We start from the raw sequence: 22,606 nt of genomic DNA, 5'->3' as shown, positions 1-22,606 counted from the left end.
TTGATTGATGTTCTGTTAAATCTATCAAAGTCCCCGTGATGAAGCTGATTTTCCTGAAGAGATCACACATCAGAGGGGCACTAATTGATTTTCTCTGACAGGTTCTTCCTCTCTCTCTGAAGAAAAGCCCAGATGATGCTGTTCTTGGACTCTTGTGACTATCAGCTTAATGATTCATAAAATGATTAGTTGGTTAGAAATAATTAGCCTGTTAATTACCTGTCTAACAGAAAATGGCCAAATTCAGTGAAAACAATGTTCAGCCCTGTTCTGGTTTGAGTTTTATGCTTTTGATTTAATTATTTTAACACTGAGCTTAACCCTGGGCTTGTCTGAAGAATTGACTGTAGAAAACATCAGGCAAAGCCTGAGTGACCTCAGCCTTTTGTTTTCTAAAAACAGTTCTTGAGGCCAATCTGCAAATGTCAACATTTAGAAAATACTATTGCAGACCTACTTCAGATTAAAATGTGCAAAATATTCAGTGTGACCCTTCCCGAGCCCATGCATATTCTCTCTGAGCCTATCCTGGCTTGTCCCAATAATTGTATTTATGGGGACAGGCTGGATTTGCACCAGACATTTTTTTTAATAGGCTGGCTCTTAAAAATACATAGTGCCACTTTTTAACAGCCTCTCTCTGTAATTATGTCAGAAACATACATTTAAATCAAAAAGTGACATTTAGTAAAACTGCTGCTTGGAATTCAGTTTTTTTAAGAATTTTAAAAATGTATTTATTTATTTTCATGCTGACAACCACAAGGTCTTGGTTACAATCTCTTGCCAAACAATGACATGACATGACATAAAACATAACACAGTTAACATTATCCAGTGGACTGGTATCAGAATCACACGAAACATTTATTTATACCCCAATACATAACACACACATTTAGATAATAACATAAATATATGTAAATTCCTATTCCATTCATGAACGGATGTCTGATTCCTTCAGGGGAACATGTTTTTTAGCGTTGTGAAAATTAACGCCTTTATATGGGTGTGTGTGTAACATCTGGTTCTTCTGCAGCCAGCCTCAAGTGGACACTCAAGGAACTGCTTTTTTTTTGTCCTTTTTTTGTTGCATTTCTGCACCGGCTTGATTTTTTTTAACCACTGAGGCTTCCACTTGGTAACATCGTAGTAAAAATAAAATCGGCTAAGAAACATTTTCAGTTTTGTTTCTTTAATATATTTTTACAGTTCAAAACAAATCCATATCTCACATACCCAGGGTTGAACCTGAACCTGTTGTTAGCCTGTATTATGACACTCAACAGAGCTCACTCAACCACTTCTTCACTCTCTTTGTGCTCACGATGTACCTCTGCTTCCCCGTCACACACTTGCCTTTCCCACCCTGTGCCTCTCATCCATATGAAGCTGCATTCAGCAAGAGACCATGTCTACTGTAGGGACTACTGACACATCAGTCTTTACAACTTTTGTGGCATCTTGATAGATTTTCAAAAGATTTTATGATTATTTAAATTTCCCATTGATGGTTTCACACTTAAGTTTGACTTTATCCAGATACTTTGGTTTCACTTTCTAGGTTGAAGCAGAGTAGATAGTGTAGGTGTGTGAACAGGTCTTTAGGATATATGATTGGGCCAGCAAACTTTCATTATGAACAAAACAACCAATGGGCTCCTGTCCCTGCTTTATGATGTGGTGCAATGGACACATATTGAAATAATAATAGCCAAGAAAAAAATCTCCATATACTTATTACAAATAGTAATTCTAATTTGTTAATCCATACATGTGGCAATTCAACAAAATGATCCTTATAGTGAGCCTTCCACAGAAAAAAAAACAAAAACATTTGTGGTTATGTTTTGTTGTAACTGGCATTAAAATAACCTTGAAGGTCTGTTAAACTGACACTAATCTATTTAGAGAGGTCCAGCTCTTTCTTATAATCTGAACTTTTTAACTTTAGGAATTTTAGTATGCAAAGCTCTACAGCTTTTTTTTTTTCAATAAAGAAAAGACATGTCAGCGCCATAACTTGTTTCAGCATCTCATATCATTAATAATAATTCTGGGTCAGTGTGTCTGAGTAGCTCGATAGACAGACGACAGAATATGCTGCCACTTAAAACGAGCCCAGCATTCATTTGATTCAGGTAAAGCTTTTATGTCGATCATTTATCTGGTGCTTTGATGTTATCCATATCTGAGCGGGTCAGGTCAGCACAGCGGGATGGGATGATGAATCACACTCTGCACGTGTGTCAATGAAGGTTGGATTAAATTGAAATAAAGTGCAAAAGGACTGTCCATTTAACGCCTGGCTAGACAGTCACTAGTGTCATGCCTCTGCACTGCAGCCCTCTCAGGCACATATATACTCTGCATGTGTGTGTTTTCTCGTGTCTGTGTGTGCGTGGATGGATTTGTGATGTGCGCTCCTATTACTCCTCCCTCAGACTAATGAAATGTGTGTGTGTGTTCTCATTACCCTTCTCCAGGGCTAATGAAGAATGTGTGTGTCTGCATGTGTAAGTGTGTGTGGTAAATTGAACTGCAGTTCTGCTCTGCTGTGTTCGGGCTGTTTCATTAAATGATAAAGTTTACTGATGACTGCAGAGGGATCATTATTTACTCGGCTCTCCATTCATTCCACAGCAGCCGCCTCGATCTTTACAAATGACCCGCTCAGCAGAAAGACAGAGGTTATTTTGCACTGCAGGTTCCCAGACAAATGACTCGGTATTCACTTAGCAGACTAACTGCAGAGCTGGGGTGTTTACAAATCCTATTTAGACTTTTTAGACCCAGCATCAGAGGTTTACCTGCAGCAAAGACAATTTTACCCAAACAAGGTCTTTGAGAAAATGAAAAATAAAAGATAATACCCCGGACAACAAACATGTGGTACCGAGATTTTGAATGGCTTTCCACCTCAAATATCCAAAACTCAGACACATCTTACTCATTTTTACAGGATTAATAAGGAAGAAAAATGACAAACTTTGATGCTGATTATCAGACTGTTTCTGAATAAAACTATTATGGCATTATTGCCCTGTGGAAGGTTTCCATCTGAGTGAAACACAATGGTTAAAAAGATAACATGTATAACTCCCTATTTTCTTCACCCACAAAATAGACCTGGAGATTAGATTGATTTATATGGAAAAATCAGTGAAGGTAGGTTGGGGGAGTCTTTCCAACAATTTGATAGCTCAAAGGCTTACTGAGGCCACAACGGGTCACATTGTTTCTTAACCAATCATTTGTCACCCTTCAACTGCAACATCAAAGATACCTGAATCTGCCTGCTGGTCTCTCATCTTTATTGCTTTTTTAAATGTCTTCTAGCTTTGAGGTATCTAAACTGTATGGAAACAGTTAACTTATTTAGTATTTTTTATTCATAATCAACCAGATCTAATGTGTGACCCAGTTAAAACTAATAATTCATCATCAGTCCTTAAAACACACTTTGAAGTTTAAGGATGAAAAAAGATAAGACTCCAGCTGATGTAGTGCTGTTGGCCATGCATACTGCTGATTTTTTCCATCGATATAGACTGATATGTACTGCCAATATGTTTGTTAGGAATAGCGGCCGAGAATTTAATTTTGGGGAATTACATTGTTTACTTTTACAACTGGAATTTTAAACTGGTATCCTGTTATCTGTCCTGTCACCTGTCCCTGTCTTCATCCTTGATGGTGCAAATGTTTGAGAAGAAAGAGAAAAAGAGACCTTTTCCTGTGTGTCTCTCTCTACCTCTGTAAACTGAGCTGCTACATGACAGTGCCATTACCTTCAGCTGCCATGGCTAAATCAAACACTTAAGTGGCTGAGTGATTACTCACAAGGGTCCTTATTCCCTTCCCTTGCTTCAGTCTCTTCCATCTCTCCTTTAAGAAGGTAGGAAGGAAAAAATTTCCCTTTAGATGTATACAATTGTGTGAAAGAGATGGTTTTTTTATTAGCTTATCTTACATAATAAAGCACTGTATATACTGAGGTATAAAGGACTATAACAGCAACCATTAAATCATGAAGAGAAGACATCTAGGTGAGGAAAAAAACACATCTCAACAGAGCAGGAATATTAAATACATAAAATCAAGCATCACAAGTAAAAATGATTAACAATGAAAGATCTGACCTGGATGCCACCATGAAAAAGACAACTTAAAACTGAACTTCACTGAAAATGGTCCAATAGATGTATTTCAGGCAGCATTCATGATAAGTGTTAACCATATGACACTTGATGTTTCAGTGCACACATTCCCCAGGGTTTGATCACATCTTCAATGAGTAAAATCTCATGAAATTGCTTCAAACAAAGATATGTCTGACCCTTGAATCGCTGCTGTAGCACATATTGTGTGTGCATCTGGATTTGATGAGGGTAGGAACTCGGCTTATTGGCTGATGTTTTTCTTTTTTTAGATATTTTTTTTGTCTTGCTAAGGGTCAAGTTTATCTTTCAAAGCATCTGTTGTCTGGATGATTATATTCATACTGTCAGAGCAAACTCCATTTTTCAAATGGGTCATCTAAGTGTGGCCCTGCAACAGTCGATAACCTCGATCTATCAGGGGCAGGATTTTGGAGAAATAAAGCTAAACTACTGTAAAAACAAAAGACTGTGCTATTGCACAGAGAAGGGTCTTGATGCTCAGTGTGCTTTTTTTAACAATGCAATGAGAAACTGTCTGCCAAGGTGACTGTTATGAATGAGGTGTTTCTATTATACAATTTGAATGTTAACAATGAGTTAAAGGCTTACTATCTGACTTTCAGAGCAGATTTTTTTAGACAAAAACAAACAATGTCCATTTCATAGATGATTTGTCTAATATCTAGCTATTTAACCCAGAGAAAAATTATTCCTACCATTTTGGAAAGTCTGTTGGTTCTTCTTTAGTTACACTCATTACTATGCTGTTCAAAATGATGCCACTGAGTAGGTGGGGCTGTTTCTCTTCTCTTAGGTGATAGCAGATATAACAGTTTGCCCTAAAACCCACAGGATCCATGTGTGCTGTGATCCATTTGTGATATAGTTTTACTCTGACTGATGGCACCTTCGCTTCCTGGGTCGGTTTCAGTGCTGTCCTAAGCTGCTGTGTCCCATGTTCACGAGCGTAGATGATACTGAGATGAAGAGATGATACAAACAATGCCTTACATTGCCTTTTCTGATGTCAGTTGGTGTTCATTTTGGGTCTGTTTTGGCATAGTCTTGATGTAGTGAAGGGATGTATAACTGCCATTCTGTACATGCTGTTTTATTTGAAATTTGCCAGATAGTATGTGTGTTGCCATGTCTGACTTCCTGTCTGGGTTAAACTGCTCTGGTGAGCTTGATGCATGCTGGAAGTGGCTCCATAGAAGCAGATATCGAGCAAAGCGGCCTGGCATCTCTTGCATGCATTAGAGATGGATTCTGGTGCGTGCCAAGGAAACACAGCATTGCGCCTTGTACAATTAGCTCCTAAATGCATGGCATGGATGACGCACTATGCAGATTGACTGTGGAAACTGAGGATAAGAGAAGGAGTGGTTGACGTGAGAAAAAAATGTACACGTCTAATTAAGTGATAGGTACTGTATGTATACCTACACTGGGTATGTTTGATTCTTTCTGTATTATTTAGAATTTATCTTATAAAGCCATTTAGTTAGTCAAAAATACAGAAAACAACTCTCAAGTTATGGTTCAGCTATAGGGTCAAAGAGATGAAAGATCTTCTTTAAACCTTTTTATAAAATGTGGAGGTGACATCCAACTTTTTAAAGTGCTGGATTGGACAGATGGTTTCATCTCAAAATAACCCTGAGCCCATCCTCTCATGAACATTGATTACGTGTGACTTGAACATCATTTGCACATAATATGTCATGGTTCTGTAATCTTCAGACTTCAGTCCTTGTAGAATTTGTTTTCACTTCCTTCCCAGCTGCTGCTCTCTCTCTCTCCGCTGCACACACATTACACAAGAGCTGTAGGATTACATGTTAATGTGATTTTATTTTAGAGTTCAGTTTCCTCAAGACAGAAGCTTTCCAAACTTTTTAAATTTGACAGAAGATCTCCCTACACTCGATCTTGTTCCCATCTTTCTTCCTTGGTTGCCTCTCTCCCCCCTCACTGTCCACATCAGCCCCAGTGTGCCACACATTATCATTTCAGAGAGCACACTGCACAGATGGATAGCATGCTCTCTTTCCGACAGATGAATAGGTAAATATTTACCTTCCAGATTGTCGTTATTCCATCCTCATCACTCCATCCCTCCACCTATCTCCTCCCTCTCTAAATCTCCCTGCCACACTTGTCTGTTTCTTCTCTTTGCTGTCGTCTTTTAGGGTTCTTCTTCTGTCCCAGTAGTCTCGCCTTCATCTTATCACGGGGCCGCTCACAGGCATCTGTTGTGCAAACACTCTCACACACACGCTCTTATTTTGAATATATAATGGAGAAGATAGCTTTATGTATAAAACTCACATATGTATGCATGTAGGAGAGCCTCAGCAAACAAAGATTTGAAAATAATTGTGCTGAAGACAATGGCGTGTTTTATGAAGCTTAATTCAGCCCATCGAGGCGGATGGGGGGCCTGATGTGTGCTTATCTTGAGTTTTAATTAAAAGACTTTAGTCTCCTATGAACACACTCTCTGTGTAAATGCTAAATCAGATTGGTAGCGCACTTTGGCTAATGGAGGTGACTGTCTTCAGGGGTGTGCTCTCTGTGCCTCCATGAGGCAGCAGGAGAAATGACAGGAACAAAGCACACACCTATTTCCCATTCTTATTATCTCTTTTGATTCAGGGGCCGGGTGTGTTTTTATTCTAAAGTGCAGAAATAATCACAGGGTTAGCATCTGACTGCTAGTTGTTAATAAAAATGGTTCCACAATCCTCCTTTCTGTCATAGTACAGAAGTTTACATAGCATGTTTTCATGCTATTTGTTTGCTTTCCATTAAAAATGATTGTTCATCTCTAGCGCTGTCAAACAGAGGTCGAATTAAAAGTAGCCACTATAAACAGATATTTAAAGACTATAATTAGACAAACAGCAGAGGCAATGAGACACTTTTCCTGGTGCATATTTCTATTTGTTAGTGCCTTCTGAAAATATTGTATATGATGAAACTGGATGACTGTGATTCTGCCTTTTTTTTATTCCTTCATGCCTGACATAACAGATAATGTCTCTCTGCTCTGTCTGTTTATCTCCTCTCCACACACCAAAGAGACTCATCCTGCTCTGTCAGTGTTTCTCTGAGTCTGCATTCAGGTCCCAATGCATTGGTTAGATAACTCTTTTTGTTTATTATGAGATATGTCATGGTTTAATGGGACAATTCCAGAAATATTGTAAACTTTTACGTACATCCTTTCATTTTTGCCAACAGTTGCTATCACAATCAGTATGTCTAGCTCCACTTAACACTGGTTAGAAACAGGAAATGTATGTCAGATGTTGTTTTTTTGCAGATTTACTGTAAAATCGAAGTCAGGTGAAAATAGGTTGGATGCAAATAAAACTGGCATGCATGGTATGAGGAAAAGGAATGGTGCAAAGGTAATCCCTAAACCATGTCCAACACTATGTTACACAAGTTCATGCCAGATTGGACATAAAAGCCTGTCTGATGTTTTAAAAATAACCCTTAATTCAAGTTGGTTTAACTGAAAGCAAGTTGAGCTGTCCTCTTCTCTTGATTTCCCTCTGTCTCTGTGTCTTTGCCTCTCTGTGTTTTTGGAAGGTGAACAATAACAAGATACATTTCTCCTCTCTCATTTTAACAAGGCAGAGTATCAGCACAGTTCTTGTTCATTAGTATCACACATGACACCTCCATCACCCTCAGATCTGGGAGAGACAGAGGTGTCAAAATGACTGTGTGCACGCATGTTTTTTTATTCTCTGTCAGCCTCCAGCTCAAGAAAATCTGCAAAAGCCAATTCACACTCGTCTCTCCTGCTGCTCTTTCTCTCTGTATTCTACCTCCATGTGTTATTTTCCAACCTTGGCCTAAATTCAAGTTTTTTTTTCTGGCAAAGGTGTAAATTTTCTTAGTACTGCTGCGAGAATGAAAAGGACACACTTGCTTCCTGAAATATATACCTCTGCACCATGACTACCACCAGGGGCCATGGCAAATTAGATAAACAAGCCTTGGGGGACGAAAAATACAGTTATCTTTAGAGGCTAGAAAAATGTGCTTTTCTCCCATTGCTAATTTTATTTACTTTCCCTTCCACTTTCATTAAGGAAATTGCTTAGGGGACTCCATTTAGATTGATATTTAAGTCTCCTGTGAGAAGATTCATAATTATTGCAGTTTATTGAAACTTTCTATTCAATCTCTTTAGGAGCAGAATGATCATATACTATATGATAAAAAAAAAAAAAAAACATGCAAACTGAAGCAACATGCCCATAACAATACTGATGACCATAATATGACATGGGGGGGGGTCCAAAACTGAACAATACATTTTCTTACATTCAGAGCTCTTTTCATGATTAATTATCATTGCAAGTCCACAGGCTGCAAAATTCCTTTGTTTACTTAACACAATAAAAGATTAAAACTGTGTATTTTATGTTAAATACTCGAAGGGCCACTGCTGGAGGGCTTTCATCTAAATTTTAATGACAAATAGAGAATTATTCATTCATTCATCTATTTAACCATTCAGTGCTCAGACTTTTTATTTTAATCTATTTTGGTTTTACTTTTTCATTGAGTAGTCATCAGGCAGATCAGTGAGGTCAAGGATGCCTCTGTCTCCAGGCTATTGGTTAATATTAATGACCAATCGAAATCCATCAATAGGTCAGAGGTTATCACAGAGTTGCAGATGCAGGAAGTTAATGTAATTAAAGATGCATCTTGTTGTCGATGGTGGAGAAGATGTCATTTCCACTCTTTTCTTACTGTCTTTGTAGGGATGTCTTTCTTGTAGTTGGTCTGATGTGTAAGCTTTCTTAAATTATTTATCTTCAAGCAAATGGAACCTGTTTTAGTCTCGGTTACACATGACAAGCTGGGATATACTCACAGACTGCCTGGCATACAAAATGCTATTTATTACGTTCAAAGTCTCCCACCTGTATTTAGTTTTTTATATTGTAACCATTTTATTCAGTGTCTTTTCCTGCTCAAAATTATTTTCAGTTATTTCCCTAATTTGTTACTATTCCCAGTCTAACTTTAAGGAGAAAAAAGGACCGTCTCAGTAATCACTGCATCCTCAAAAAACACAGTAATTGGAAAGCCAGTTTGTTGCAGTTTGTTATTTTCATCTGTGCTTCTCAGAATGCTATTTTGCATAAAGTGTAGAATCTTTATACTCCTTATTTATCCATGTATGGTAATTCACAGCTCTGTTAGCTAGTAGAGATGATGTTAACTGCCTTTGGGATCATGTTGTATACTAACACTTCAAAACAGCCTTCATATCAATGAAAATGTGAATTATGAACTCTGGAGATAGAAGGGTTTCTGACTGACATATGGCTTAGCCTTGGAGTTCTTCTCAAAGCTGTCCAACTGCTGTCAATACAAACAAAATATACACAGCTGATCAATGCATCTATTCCCACACCTTACTGGCTAGCATTAATTCAATAAGCTAGCAGATCAATAATCAATAGCTATTGATCTGCAGCAGAGATTGCTAATCAGGGTTTGATTGGCTGAATGAGTCCACGGAGAGAATACTTCAGCTTTCTTTAATGCAGTGATGCTTCACATGATTTTTTTCATGCGTGCATCAACATCAACAGTGGGAAAATGCCAAAGCTTGGATTAGGTATGAATAATTGATCAAGTAGAAGTTTGATGAAAAATGTCAAAGTGAGTAGTATTCCTTCAGTTTGTGTTTATCTCTTTGGTTTTTTTTTCCAAAGAGATTCATACTCATGATCTTCTTTGAAAAGATATGATACCTATGCTAATTTATTGTGTGTTATTAGCTGCAGAAATACCATGAGTTTTAGGTGTCAACAGATTAAACTGATGCCAAACCAAGTTCTCTGGTACAGTGGTTCTCAGGACCCACCACCAGCTCTTTAAGGAGCAATTGCACCCCAAATTCTGAACAATTTTAACAATTAAAATTCATTTAACAAAGAAAATTGAAGTATTGTATATGGAATAAACATGACTTGATGAAGAGACAGGAAAAGCTTGCCATTATAGAATCCCAGAACTAACATGCATGAACACACTGCTGTTTGTTTCATCCCTGTGGTAAGGCATACATTTTCTGGTGTTTTCTTCATATTTAGAGAAACTAATGGATATTAAAATGGGAAGAGCAGTTTTGTATCTCCCAGAAATTGAGTTATATAAGCTTAAATCTCCTCCCATTGAAAATTGATTTATGATCTAAATTTTTCTCTGTATCTGCTTTCAGGGTTCCAGGTGTAACCATTGCAACTGATATTATTTGTGGTTTTCCTGGTGAAACAGAAGAAGACTTTCAGGAGACAGTGGAGTTGGTGAAGCACTATCGGTTCCCAAGTCTCTTTATCAACCAGTTCTACCCCAGACCTGGTACACCTGCTGCCAAGATGGAGCAAGTCCCAGCACACGTGGTGAGTGTGGACATCCAAGTTTTTGTATTTTTTCGTTAACTTGTCTAACATACACATGAGGGTTATTTAGCAGTCATGAGAAGTGGTAGAAATTCAATATGTTGCCACGTTTGTAGCACAATTCATTTTATCTTGACACAAAATGTTCAACAATATTTGACACGTTAAAGACCACTTAAAACGTACTATTAGTAGAAATATAACAGGTTTTTTGGGTTACTGCTCTGTAAAGATTCCGTTCATCACAAAGAAACATAAATTCCCAGATTTGTGATTCTAAGTTTCACAAATGTATCATTATTGTTTTATAAACTAATATCAGTGCAGCTTATCGTTAGGTTCATCTCGTGATATTTAGAACTATCTGTGATAGTTGGTTCAGCCTGTGATCTATTAAACGAGAAAAGAGGAAGATAAAATAAAATACAAAATAAAAAGCCACACAGAAATTAGTAGCCTAATTTCTCCTCATTTGAAACAATAAAAACATAAAAATGCAAATTTAGATCTGGCATTTCAGAACAGTGTATCATATTTATGAACTGTGCTGTGATACCAATTTTGGTAAATAGCCAGTGCAGTGATGACGCGAGCAAAATCCTGACTCATTTTTCATCAGTGAAGATTCACAGACTAGTAAATGTAAACACAAGATGAGACATTGCAACAGAGCTGGAGCAAAGCACTTAAATAAATGCTTGTAGACTGTTTTTTGTACTTCTACAAGTCTGCGTTTAGTCTTTTAAGTTTGTTAGCAACAGTAATGTCTTCGACCCTTTCTGCTTTCACATCTGGAGGCTTTTTCAAAACTGGGTGGAGATGGAGAAAACTCGGCGGATCTTTCTGCTCTGCAGCTCTATCTACTAGAGCAGTCTTTTCTTCTTCATGTGTTTTGTTTCCCTGCCTTTTTTCTCTTCTTTGTTGGTTGTTTAATAGCGGTCAGTAAACACTTACAAACATGACTGCCACCTGGATTGTGGTAATTACTGTTATCTTTGTGAGGTTTTTTCCTCCCTTTTTTTAATAGTTCAGATGTATTTGTCATGTGACTACATGCACCAAACCATGACCCTGAACTGTCAAAGTTCAGGGCCAAAACAAATACCGTTACACCCCTGGTACCTATTAGTATCCTGTAACTGAAGTGCAGGACTGTAAATTTTGTTTTGAATTTCATTAAAGCTGGGGTGTCCAAACTACAACCCAAGGGCTGGAAACAGGAATGAGAGAGCAAGGAAAGACTTGCGGGAAAGAGGACACAGGCTGGACATACGGCTTGATCGGACTGCAAGGCCATCTGTGCCCTGTTAACAAACATTTTGACAGGAAGAATAAATTGGATTGCTTTTTTCTGGACTAAATTGAGACAACAATGAAAATGGTAAAAATATTCACAACCAAAAACAACACTATCTTGATTCGTAATGCCTTGAAGGATAAAATTGAAAGGATTATGTTGGCATGAATGGCACTCCTTTGCTTTGATTTATCACTCTAATAATTTTCAAGCACTGACACTCTGATAAAGTCTGGCAGCTTTGTGCAGTTTGCTCTTTTTTGTGTCTGAATGTAAAGATGAGATGTCTCTCCTCTCTGCTGCACAAAGGTTGCTCAACCATGATGTATGAAGGTTTTTCTTAAAGCATATTCAATCACTAAGCATATCACTTGATTGGTTTTACCAACTTTGATACATTAAAGGGGAGGTTTATTATATAACGTATTAAAGCAGCCCCATCCTCTTAGATTTTCTTTTGTATGCAGCCTTTATTGAAAAAGTTTATACGCCCCTGCATTAAATGCTTTTTTTTTTCACAAAAACAGAAAAAATAGCTCAGTTTGAAGACCATTATATGCAGGCACTGGATTGAAAAAATGCACATTTTATTCAAACATCACACTTCTTTGATCTTGCTTCTCCACTTTTCTGTAGTTTAGACAACAATTAAAGACCTACTTACACCATTACTCATTGTAGAGGTTAAAACGATATTTTCAAATGCACTTGGTGGATCAGCTTTGAAACAAGACAATAATTTTAAGATATAACACTTACCAAACTACATTCAAAACAACCCAAGCAGTAGTATACACAAGAACTCATTATTAATGTACATGAATATATGCTGACTGACAGTGTGCATGTGTGAATGTGCTTGCTGTGTGTGCATGTACTGCACTTTAAGTTGAATTACAAATTTGCATCTGTGAGTATTGAGGAAACACAGGCCGGCCTCCTGTCATCTGCAAATGTAAAAGCCTGTTCCAGTTCTGTCATGACTTCGGTATGAATTTTAATAATACTAATCCTTGAAGACTTTTTAGGGAGGCTTGTGTGACAGCTTCAAACAGAACACACGCGCTTCACATGCTCAATGAACGCTAACAGTTTTAATGTGTAAATGATTAGATGTAAGAGCCTGTATTTGCTGCTGGCAGTTTACTGAAATAGAAAATACAAATTTGTTTACAGTGGAGACGTTGTGTGTTTATATTTAAGTGTTTATCTGATAACCAACTGATTCTAATAGGATTAAGATTTATGACAATAAAATCTCAATCAAACTTTAATTTTTTCCTCAGATGAAGCATCATTACTGTATTCCACAAGAAAATTGTCTTTTATACTGTTAGGATAAAACCGAAAGGCTTAGGTCAAGCTAGGTAAAGCTAAAACTCTCAACTATTTACGGAATAAAAGTACAGAAAGAATTTCGTTTATTTTATGTCCTTTATTTTCATCACAAAGCTATAGGTTTCTGAATGCTTTTTAGCTATTTTAACCCTTTGTCTCATTATAATTCCCGTTTCACCTTTACCTTTTATTCTTTGTATGACCACGATACCTGAAAAATTCTCTCCTTTTCTTTTTTTCTCTCAGCATGTTGGTTAAGGAGACTGTTAATGAAGCTTTAATTGCTGTAAATGTTCTTCTAAGAGAGACAGCTGGAGAGGAAAAGGAAAGGTTGATTGGACCTGGAGCTTTTTCTTCAGGTTTCTCAGCCACATAGTCCTCTGGCAGAGCTGCAGTCATCTATATTATAGTAATACAAATGCACTTTTTCCGGCTGTATGTTAATTCTGCTAGTAAGAAGACAAGATAGCTGTTCAAATTTTGCTGATCTTGATGGTTTTCATCAGCCACTCAAATATCTCAACTATAGATTCTTACTTGCATCTGTACTTTCCTCCTACTGCTCTATTGTTTTATTTTATCTGAATCAAAGCATCCCCTTCAAAGATACTGTAAAACATTTATATGCAACAAAACCCAACATTTCTCCCATTATTGAATCTTTGCCTTTTATTTCTTTGACTTTTTCTTTGGTTTGACCTCCTACATTATGCTATATCCCACACTATATGTTCTCTCTCCTCATGTGCCTGCACTCTCTTCTTCTTTACCATCAAAGTGTTGACACATCTCTTTCAAGTAGAGCGTCTTCATAAGTCATTCTCTTTTTCCTCTCCCTCCTATGTCTTTTCGTTCTCTGAGGAGACGCTGAATGTGTCTTGGAGGGATCAATCCCCAGACAACCACATCTCTGCATCTCCTCTTCTTATCTTTTTCCCCCCTCTCCTGTCTTTCCACTACATCTGTCTCATCCCACTTTTATTGTCAGCAGTTGGATGTCAGCACACATCTATCCCAATCCTCTTTTCACTGGCAGCTCTTCTAGTGTCAGGCTTTGGTGCTTTTCTGCTCTCTGACGGAAGCTTTCATCACCAAATCAACCCTTTTTTTCAATGTGATGTAATTTATGAAAAAGTTGGCAACTTTAAGACATTTTTTTGTTTTGTGCATGCATTTCTAACTGTCTAGAATGAATCTATTTGCATTTCTATGAGCCATTTTAGTTGATGTTTAAGTGTTTAAATAAAGTGGATGGTGAGCTCATTTGTAACCTGACAGAGACTAGTTAAAGGTGAGAGGGAGGGTCAAAATAATATGTTAGGGTCCCTGTAACCAGTACACCTGCCTCCATGGTTAAAGCCGTGCCCAACATCACATCATCAGTCTTCATGCACCTGTTCTTACACACATAAACACCTATAGACAACCACATAAACACACACACACAGTGAGTGGTGGCAGCTAGGCGACGTCTAGGCCATGTAGGGTCAGTCATTAATAAAGTGCACCAGATGGTTTGTCTGGAACACAACTGTGTTGAAAAGCCACAGGAGGGATGGATGGAGGACTAGATGGAGTAGGAAGCAGGCACAGAAGGAGGCCTGAGAGGGGAGGAGAAGGTTCGAGAGGTGGCCTGAATGAAAGAAAAAAGCTTAAAGGAGAAGGAGATGAATGAAGGAAGTAAAGTTAGACAAAAATGGACAACAGCAGGGGTACTGTGGGGCCTCAAGTGGCACCTGAAGGGCCACCAGCCTCCTTTTAAAACTAATGGGCTGCTATGAGAGCTTGATACCTAAATTTAACAGCTATGGCTGTATGGAAGTTATTCTCACCATTTGGATCAAGCTGGTGGTCAGTGTCTATGCTTTATAGAAGTATTATGAGTGCTAATATTTGCCTTTATTGTTTAAAAATTCAAAGCCAAGTAGATTTCTGTAACACCAATTCTCACCTATTTTGACTTTTGAGTCATAAGTTGAGTAATTTAGTATATTTCAGAACAGTTTTATCATATAATATAAAACTTACATGCATCTGCTTGCACAATAAACAGAATGATTAACATTATTGGTAGAAAAAACTCTCTTCCTGTTAGAATTGCATAAATTAATTTCTACGATTATGAGTCGGTTCAACATTTCCGAGAATTGATATTTTTAAACATTTTTTTATTACATCCTGAGTGTATTTTTAACTCAAACCCGCTGCAAGTACTTTCCTTCATTTGCTGGTTCAGACACGAATGCCTCAGGAGGATGTGCGGCTCATTAGCTGCGCTGTTAGCGGCTCTTAGTGTTGGTAAAGTTTACATTGCAGTGTCTGTCATACAGTACTGATGTAATGACTGCACTGTCTATAGAGCCCGGAGTTACTCAGCCCATCCTGTTTCCCCCCCAAAAACACGTCTTAGACTCACTCCAGATTCTAAAATCCCAGGTATGAGGCAGCCTGGCCTGACGTATTCACCAAGTGTGCTAAGCTAAAGTAATGTGGCCTACCTAAGGAATGGTTCATATGCCCAAATTCACATAATATAGACACTTTCACCCAGAGTAAAAAAAAAAGCAGAATATTAACCAACAACTGCTCAACAGCACAGACAACAAAATTAATAGGATTTATCATCTGCTTCATGTTAAAGATCGGTGTTACAGTTTAAGGAGTGACCATGTTGACTTGTGACTTTAAGTAAAATCTGTATGGGATAATAACGGATATCAAAAACTTAAGGAACCCTTTTAGTTAGTTTTTCATTTAAAACATATCTCCTAAGCATATCTTACACATAACGGAACATGTTCTGTGTTTTAACATAAAACATTTTTTTTAACATAGAAATAATATATAGACCCTTAATGCACAGCAGACTGAAGCAGGGGCTGAAATGATCATCTCTTTATATGAAATTAGAGTATGGGTTTTGAATGGGGAATCAGTTTGAGCCAACAATCAATTCTGAATTAAATTAAATAGTGAGAAACTTAAAGATTCACATTTCTAATTATTGGTGTTGCATGTAGCAGTTCTCATCTCACATTTTCCTTTAGCTGACACCCCCAAAAAAAAAAAAAAAAACAACTCTAAAAATCCACTGTGGATAAGAACCATGCAAACCTATAATGTGACAGATTAAATTGGTGAATGGACAATATTATATATAAATTTCAACATTTTGATTTGAGCACTCCAGTGTCACTTTCAGCTCTCCAGAGCAACCACGCCCCCTTTTGAATGAAAACAAGCCCAAGAATGAAAGGCAGTAGATTAGAAATCAATAATAGCAACAGGAATTAATGCCACTGAGTTGCATTTGCACAGTGAAGGAGAAAATCTCTACATACTGACTATGGCTAATGTTATAAAGGTGTAATTCCAATGCTGTTAAAAACACATACAGTAGTTCTGTAATAAGGAGATAGGGCACAACAAATGGAAATAGGATGTAGACCTAACATTCACGGGATTATTCCAGTCAGAATGAGATTTAAACTTAACATTTTCAATAAGAAAGGTGCCAGCATTGTTTGGTTAAAAACAAAACAAGAATGGTTGCTCCTATTTATTGCAGAAAGGGCCAGCAACAATTTTTGTTAGGTGAAAGCATGCATGAAAATACGTGATGTCAATAATAAAGATAGTAATTTAGTTCTACTTCTGGACTCATTTGACAGTTTATTACATGTACTGCAGGTCTTGGGTTTCACTCACTTTATTATAAGTAATCAAAAATGTTCTCAGTGCTTGTTTGCAATGAAATTGCTGCTAACTTAAGGCTGAATTATACTAGAACACAGGTGTCTGATTCCTTGGTAATCAAATGCATGGTGCTTTCTAGCTGTTTCATAAACCCAAATGTCATTGATTATTGACACAGCCTGTAACTGTCTTTTAAAAATACTTTAATACTCACCTCAGATGAATACTTTTAGGTGAGTAAGTGCTATAGCCAAAAGTTTTCATAGGTCCTTTTACACAAAACGGCTCTGATAATAACAAAGAAAGGTGGAGATGTTGTCATTAAGTTATGATCGGGTTTCCACAGTGCTTTTCCCATCGGGGCTTTTAGTTACTTGTGCATTTTCTTGGCTTGTAAACTAGCATCTGTTACAAGACTTTTGCAGATCATAAATTTTACTATGACTAATTTGAAATACTGACATCCTCATTCGGCAGTTATATTAAGAATACTGTTTAGCTTCGACAGTCTCTTCTCCAGCTAAGACAAAAACAGATATTTGAATAGAAAACCTCACAGACTTTACTTTGTTTTAGAATACATGTGCAGAGAGCATCCAGCTGTGATGTGGTCCAGGTGTTTGAGGTATCTGTAGGTCTAACTTATTACCTATTGTAATAGATGATGTATGAGAGTGTGCAGATAACAGGGGCAGATGGAAAGAATAGGAGACCACAGGGATGGAGGGAGAGAAGGGAGCATGTTGAGAATAAAGGGATGTGAATGCTATTAGCTTGGCTCTCCATAATCATCCCCAGGTGACCAGAACTTAGCCTTGATAAATGGACTTGCTAAGAGGATAGTGTGTGTGCGCATGTCTGTGTGTGTTGGGACGCCCATTGGTATGCAAGGAAGACTTGAGAAGGAGCAGCTGCTGGAGAGGAGGCGAGAAAAAAAGTGATACAGAAGGAGATTAGCTATTCTAGTGGGACAGTGTTTTTAATTTCCCCAGGTTGTAATTGGTTAAGAACTCCATTACCCAGAACGCACCAGTGCGGCAGCTGTCAAAGTGAAACAGCTGGCCAGCCACCAGTAGCTTCATCTCCAAGCTTCACCATCATTTATCTATGCCTGGACAAACACATACAAACACACACAGATATATCAGGGGAGATAATAACACTTGACTAAAGGTAGTCTAACAGGTATTAAGGTTGAGTTAATGGTTAAGTTGCTGTCTCAGGCCAGGTAGACCTGAACTTGATTAATGAGGATTTTTCCATTAAAGAGGAAGATATAAGACACTGCATTTAATTTGTACAGTATTTTGCTTGCGACATTCAAAAGCATTTTTGACTAGAAAGATCTGCAGTTTATGCTGCAGTTTCTGTAAACTGAAGGACTGATCATGATCATACTTTGCTAGAAGGAAACACCAAACATTAAACATCAGGAAGCTTTGTATAAAAAGTGAGATTTTGAAGTTAATTTTGGAAATGAAACTTACTCAGTTACTATCTGAACTTGAGCGGTCTGCAGAGACAGGAGAAACAGTAATGAATGGAACATGTGTAAATGGGCTTGAGCTTGTATAGCGCATTCATTGTCTTTTTACAACTTAAATGGCTTTTACACTGCAGGTCACACCTACCCATTCACACCCCTTTACTCCACCATTACTCATAATAATAATAATAATAATAATAATAATAATAATAATAATAAACTTTATTTGTATAGCACCTTTAAAAACAGAGGTTTACAAAGTGCTTTGACAACAGGCAGAATCACAGTTACAAAGCAAAACACAAACAGCAAAACATCACAAGAAAACAAAACCCTCACAACAGAAGAACCCATGAAAAACTCAGCCAGCAATGTAACTCCAGCACATGAAAACTAGAAGAACATTCTAAAGACAAAAATGGTTTCAGTTTAGAAAGACATCATAAAAACCCAGCTATGGAAGATTCTGTAATAAAAATGAAGACCAAGAATAAAAATAAAAACCCAGAATAACCTATACCAATCGAGGCAACACAGGAATCAACTACATAAAAGAGACCTAAGGACCAGAAATGTAAAAGCATGTAAAATATTAGGAAGAGACGGAAAGGAATATAAATCAAAATTATAAGAGGGAGAATAAAAACAATTAAAATGTGTAGAGATTAATAAGTCAGTATACGAAATTAAAATTCTAGACAGTAAAAGATATTTATCATAATCATGATAATGATAATAGTCTGGTAAGACCGACATAGCAGCAAGAAGAGGGGGACACAATAAAAGCAGGGGAGGGCTCTAAAAAGCAAGTAAGAGAGGTGGAGATATTGCATAAGAATCAATAAGCATAAAATACAAAGTCGTGAAGAGCAGATATAGAGGTTTTAAGGTTAATTTTGACAGTAAAATAGAAGAACTAGAGAGAGAAATGATAAAAAGATGGAAGACAGTAAAAGACATTAGACAACATCACATAAAAGCAAGTCTATAAAAATGAGTTTTAAGAAGTGATTTAAAAGATGTCACTGATTCAGCATGCCTTATTTCCTTGGGCAGGTCGTTCCAAAGTCGTTCCATTATTCCAGTGTGTGGCCATTAGTACTAGCTAATCCAGTTCAAATGCATCCAAACCCATTTACATGCCACTAAAGTAGCATTGGGAGCATATTGGGGTCAAGCATCTTACCCAAGAAAACATCAACACACACAACATGGAACTGCAGATTACTGAGCTACAGTTGGCTGAAAAGAAATCAGACATTAAAAAAAAAATCAAAGACATTAAAGTAGAAGATAACAACTTCTGTGTGTCACTCTCCCTGTGTTCTGCTTCATCACCAGGGAACTTGGTTCAATAAGTGAAGTTGGCCGTCTCTCAGCTGTGACGTTTCGATAGGGTTTGATTTGACCCTCATAGGGTACTTGATTACAAAAAGAGAATCCTCATTTTTTCTCTCATTAATTTGCATTCAGTACTCCATTATGACAAAGCGCAAAAAATAATTTTAGAATGTTGCAAATTCATTAAACATGACAACATGACAATGACCCTAAGTCCACTGTCAAGACAACACAGGAGTAACGTAGGGACAACTCTGTGTATGTCCTAGAGTGGCCCAGCCAGAGCCCTGACTTGAACCCTATCAAACATCTCTGGAGAGACCTGAAAATGGCTGGCCACCAACGGTCCCCATCTTACCTGACTGAGCTTGATAGGATTTGCAAAGAATGACAGAAAATCCCCAATCCAGGTATGCAACGCTTGTTGCATCATAAAGACTTGAGGGTATTATTGCTGCTAGAGGTGATCAACCAAGTACTGAGTAAAGGGTCTGACTACCTATGTCAATGTGATTTTTCAATTTGTTTTCATTTAATGAATTTGCAAACATTTCTAAAATTCTGTTTTTTCTTTTCCATTATGGGGTACTGAGTGTAGATTGATTAGAGAAAAAGTGTTTTATCAGTTGTAACATTAGGCTGCAGCATAACAAAATAAAATAAATAAAATTGTGAAGGGGATCTGAATACTCTCTGAATGCATGGTATATATAAAATAATGTGTCAAATCAGCATAACAGTCACATTGCTGAAGTTAGGGGGTGAAAAAACAGAAATGCCTTACTTATACATCAGTGAATAGAACATGTAGCAGATCAGACTCATGTCATTGTTCAGTATCTTCCACATGGTATGTGTTTTGACCTCTATAGAGAGAGAACAGTCACACATCGGACAAAATATGATGACCATTATGATCTTGTTTGATGCTTTAGGAAGTGTTACTCCTTCACACATGAACATGACTACACACTGATGTGCCCGGGGTTTTTCTCTGGAGTAACATAACACACATAGGCTGTGGGTGTAGGCTCCATAACACCAACATCTGCCTGTCATTATGGAAGACAAACAGACACATACTCTAAGAGCCGGAAGCTGATACAGCACAGGCTAAGGCAAGATCACTGCTACCTTGCCCCAAACACAGTCTTACTAGGCCTTACTGATATAATGTTCATGCACTTTTCAATGTAGACACATGTTTTCAATGTTTAGTTATTGCATACTTTGACTAAGTAGTATTTGATAGAGGATACTGGTTTGACAACAATTATTTCCTCATTTTAACATTGTTTTGATCGTGTATTGCTTTTAACTTATAGAAATAATAGGAAAGTTTAAACACCTTTAAAAATTGCATATCTTGCCTCTGGGCCAATATTTCAGTTTATTTTTTTATAAGTGCAAGTGTTTGCATGTGTGTGTGTTTGTTGCAGGAGAGTGTGTGCTACTTTCTACTATAATCCCGATTGTGTTTGGGGTCTGTGTATGAGTACAAGTGTACACATCCATGTAATGTCACTTCCCGTTAGACACAGCATCCGTCTCTGGCGGCAACAACAGATGGACGTAATGGTAACAACCATCGTTCATCATCACTGTGGTGACAGGTCCAAAGACACACAAACACACACACAGAATGGCTTTGCATTACTGGGCTGCATCTAACAAAACCCTCCATGGCATGCTAGATTAACTTCTCTGGTTGACGGACCACACATGCATGCATGCACACACACAATAGCACACGTACCTGTATTCTGACACATTAGTGCGCAGCACACTAATAAAGCTCTTAAAATTAAAGATACAATGAATTATGAAAGGTAACACTTGACTTGCTCAAAGATGGATTACCCCATGAACCACTGACTTTGAACTAAGGTGTTAGTTCATGTAAAATAGTGTTTCGTTGTTTTGTTTTAAACTTGTTTAACTGTTTTTAACAGTTAAGTTGTACAGTCCATTCAATATTTAGGAACAAAGTGTGGTTGCGTGCCTTTGTAGCTGTGTAAGCATCATTTGAATGTTATAGTTCCTGAGCCATCCAAATCAGGATTCAAGTTGGACTCGAGTCTGAGTCCTGGACTCGAGTACTACAACACTGCTTCCTGTTACATGGCGAGACATCAAACTTTGACAAACCCCCTTAAGTTTTGGACATGAGTTGAAAATATTTTTTCTACTTGGTCTTTCTGAGCTCTACACATTTATGATGCAGGTTCAAATTAATTTTGTAGTAGTAGTAATCTCAGAATGAGGCCTGAAAATGTTCCCTTTTAAATGATCTTGTCAACAAACCTGAAAACTACTGGACTTCCTTTTGATTTGGTGATGTGTTGGAGAGGCTTTTTGGCAGGTGCTGGTGTCATACATTTACTTAAATAATTTAATTACCCTAGGTTGAATGTGCTGTGGAGGCTGAAGTTTTGGTATTGTTTGGGTGGGGCGATGAGCCATTTAGCTATACCTACTTGAAAAATTCCTTACTTTTAATTTCTCCACTTGGTTCATATCTATCAATTTTAATGGAAATACAAGTTTCAAATGTGTTCAAAATACTATTCCCTGTTTCATGGAAATGCATTCCAAAAGCAGAAGTGTTGGTGTCAGACCTGTGAACTTTTCAAGATAGATTAAGAACACATAAGATTGAACTAAGTAGTTTTGAGAGCAGTTTGGTGAACTCTGTAGGGATTGTCCCTGGTTTCTTTAAGAAACAGCCACCATTAAAGAGACATCAAAGTTCGAGGAACCACCACAATGACCACCAAAAAAGTCAATATTTACCCATTTTTACACACTGATTAAAGTACTTCCTGTTTAATGGCAAACAAAA

At 37.5% G+C, this 22,606-nt stretch overlaps 1 protein-coding gene across 2 annotated transcripts in view; it reads left to right on the top strand.

Moving 5' to 3' along the window:
• The window catches only part of cdkal1 (CDK5 regulatory subunit associated protein 1-like 1), a 386,640-nt gene that overhangs the window by 268,027 nt on the left and 96,007 nt on the right, over window positions 1-22,606 (top strand). For both annotated transcript variants that reach the window (XM_041793396.1, XM_041793398.1), the window contains exon 11: window positions 10,426-10,606. In XM_041793396.1, coding sequence (XP_041649330.1) covers window positions 10,426-10,606 — 181 coding nt within the window. The remainder of the gene's footprint in view (window positions 1-10,425; window positions 10,607-22,606) is intronic.

This window comes from Cheilinus undulatus, linkage group 8 (genome assembly GCF_018320785.1).
Source record: "Cheilinus undulatus linkage group 8, ASM1832078v1, whole genome shotgun sequence".
NCBI lineage: Eukaryota > Metazoa > Chordata > Actinopteri > Labriformes > Labridae > Cheilinus > Cheilinus undulatus.
This window is presented reverse-complemented; position numbering and strand designations above follow the sequence as displayed.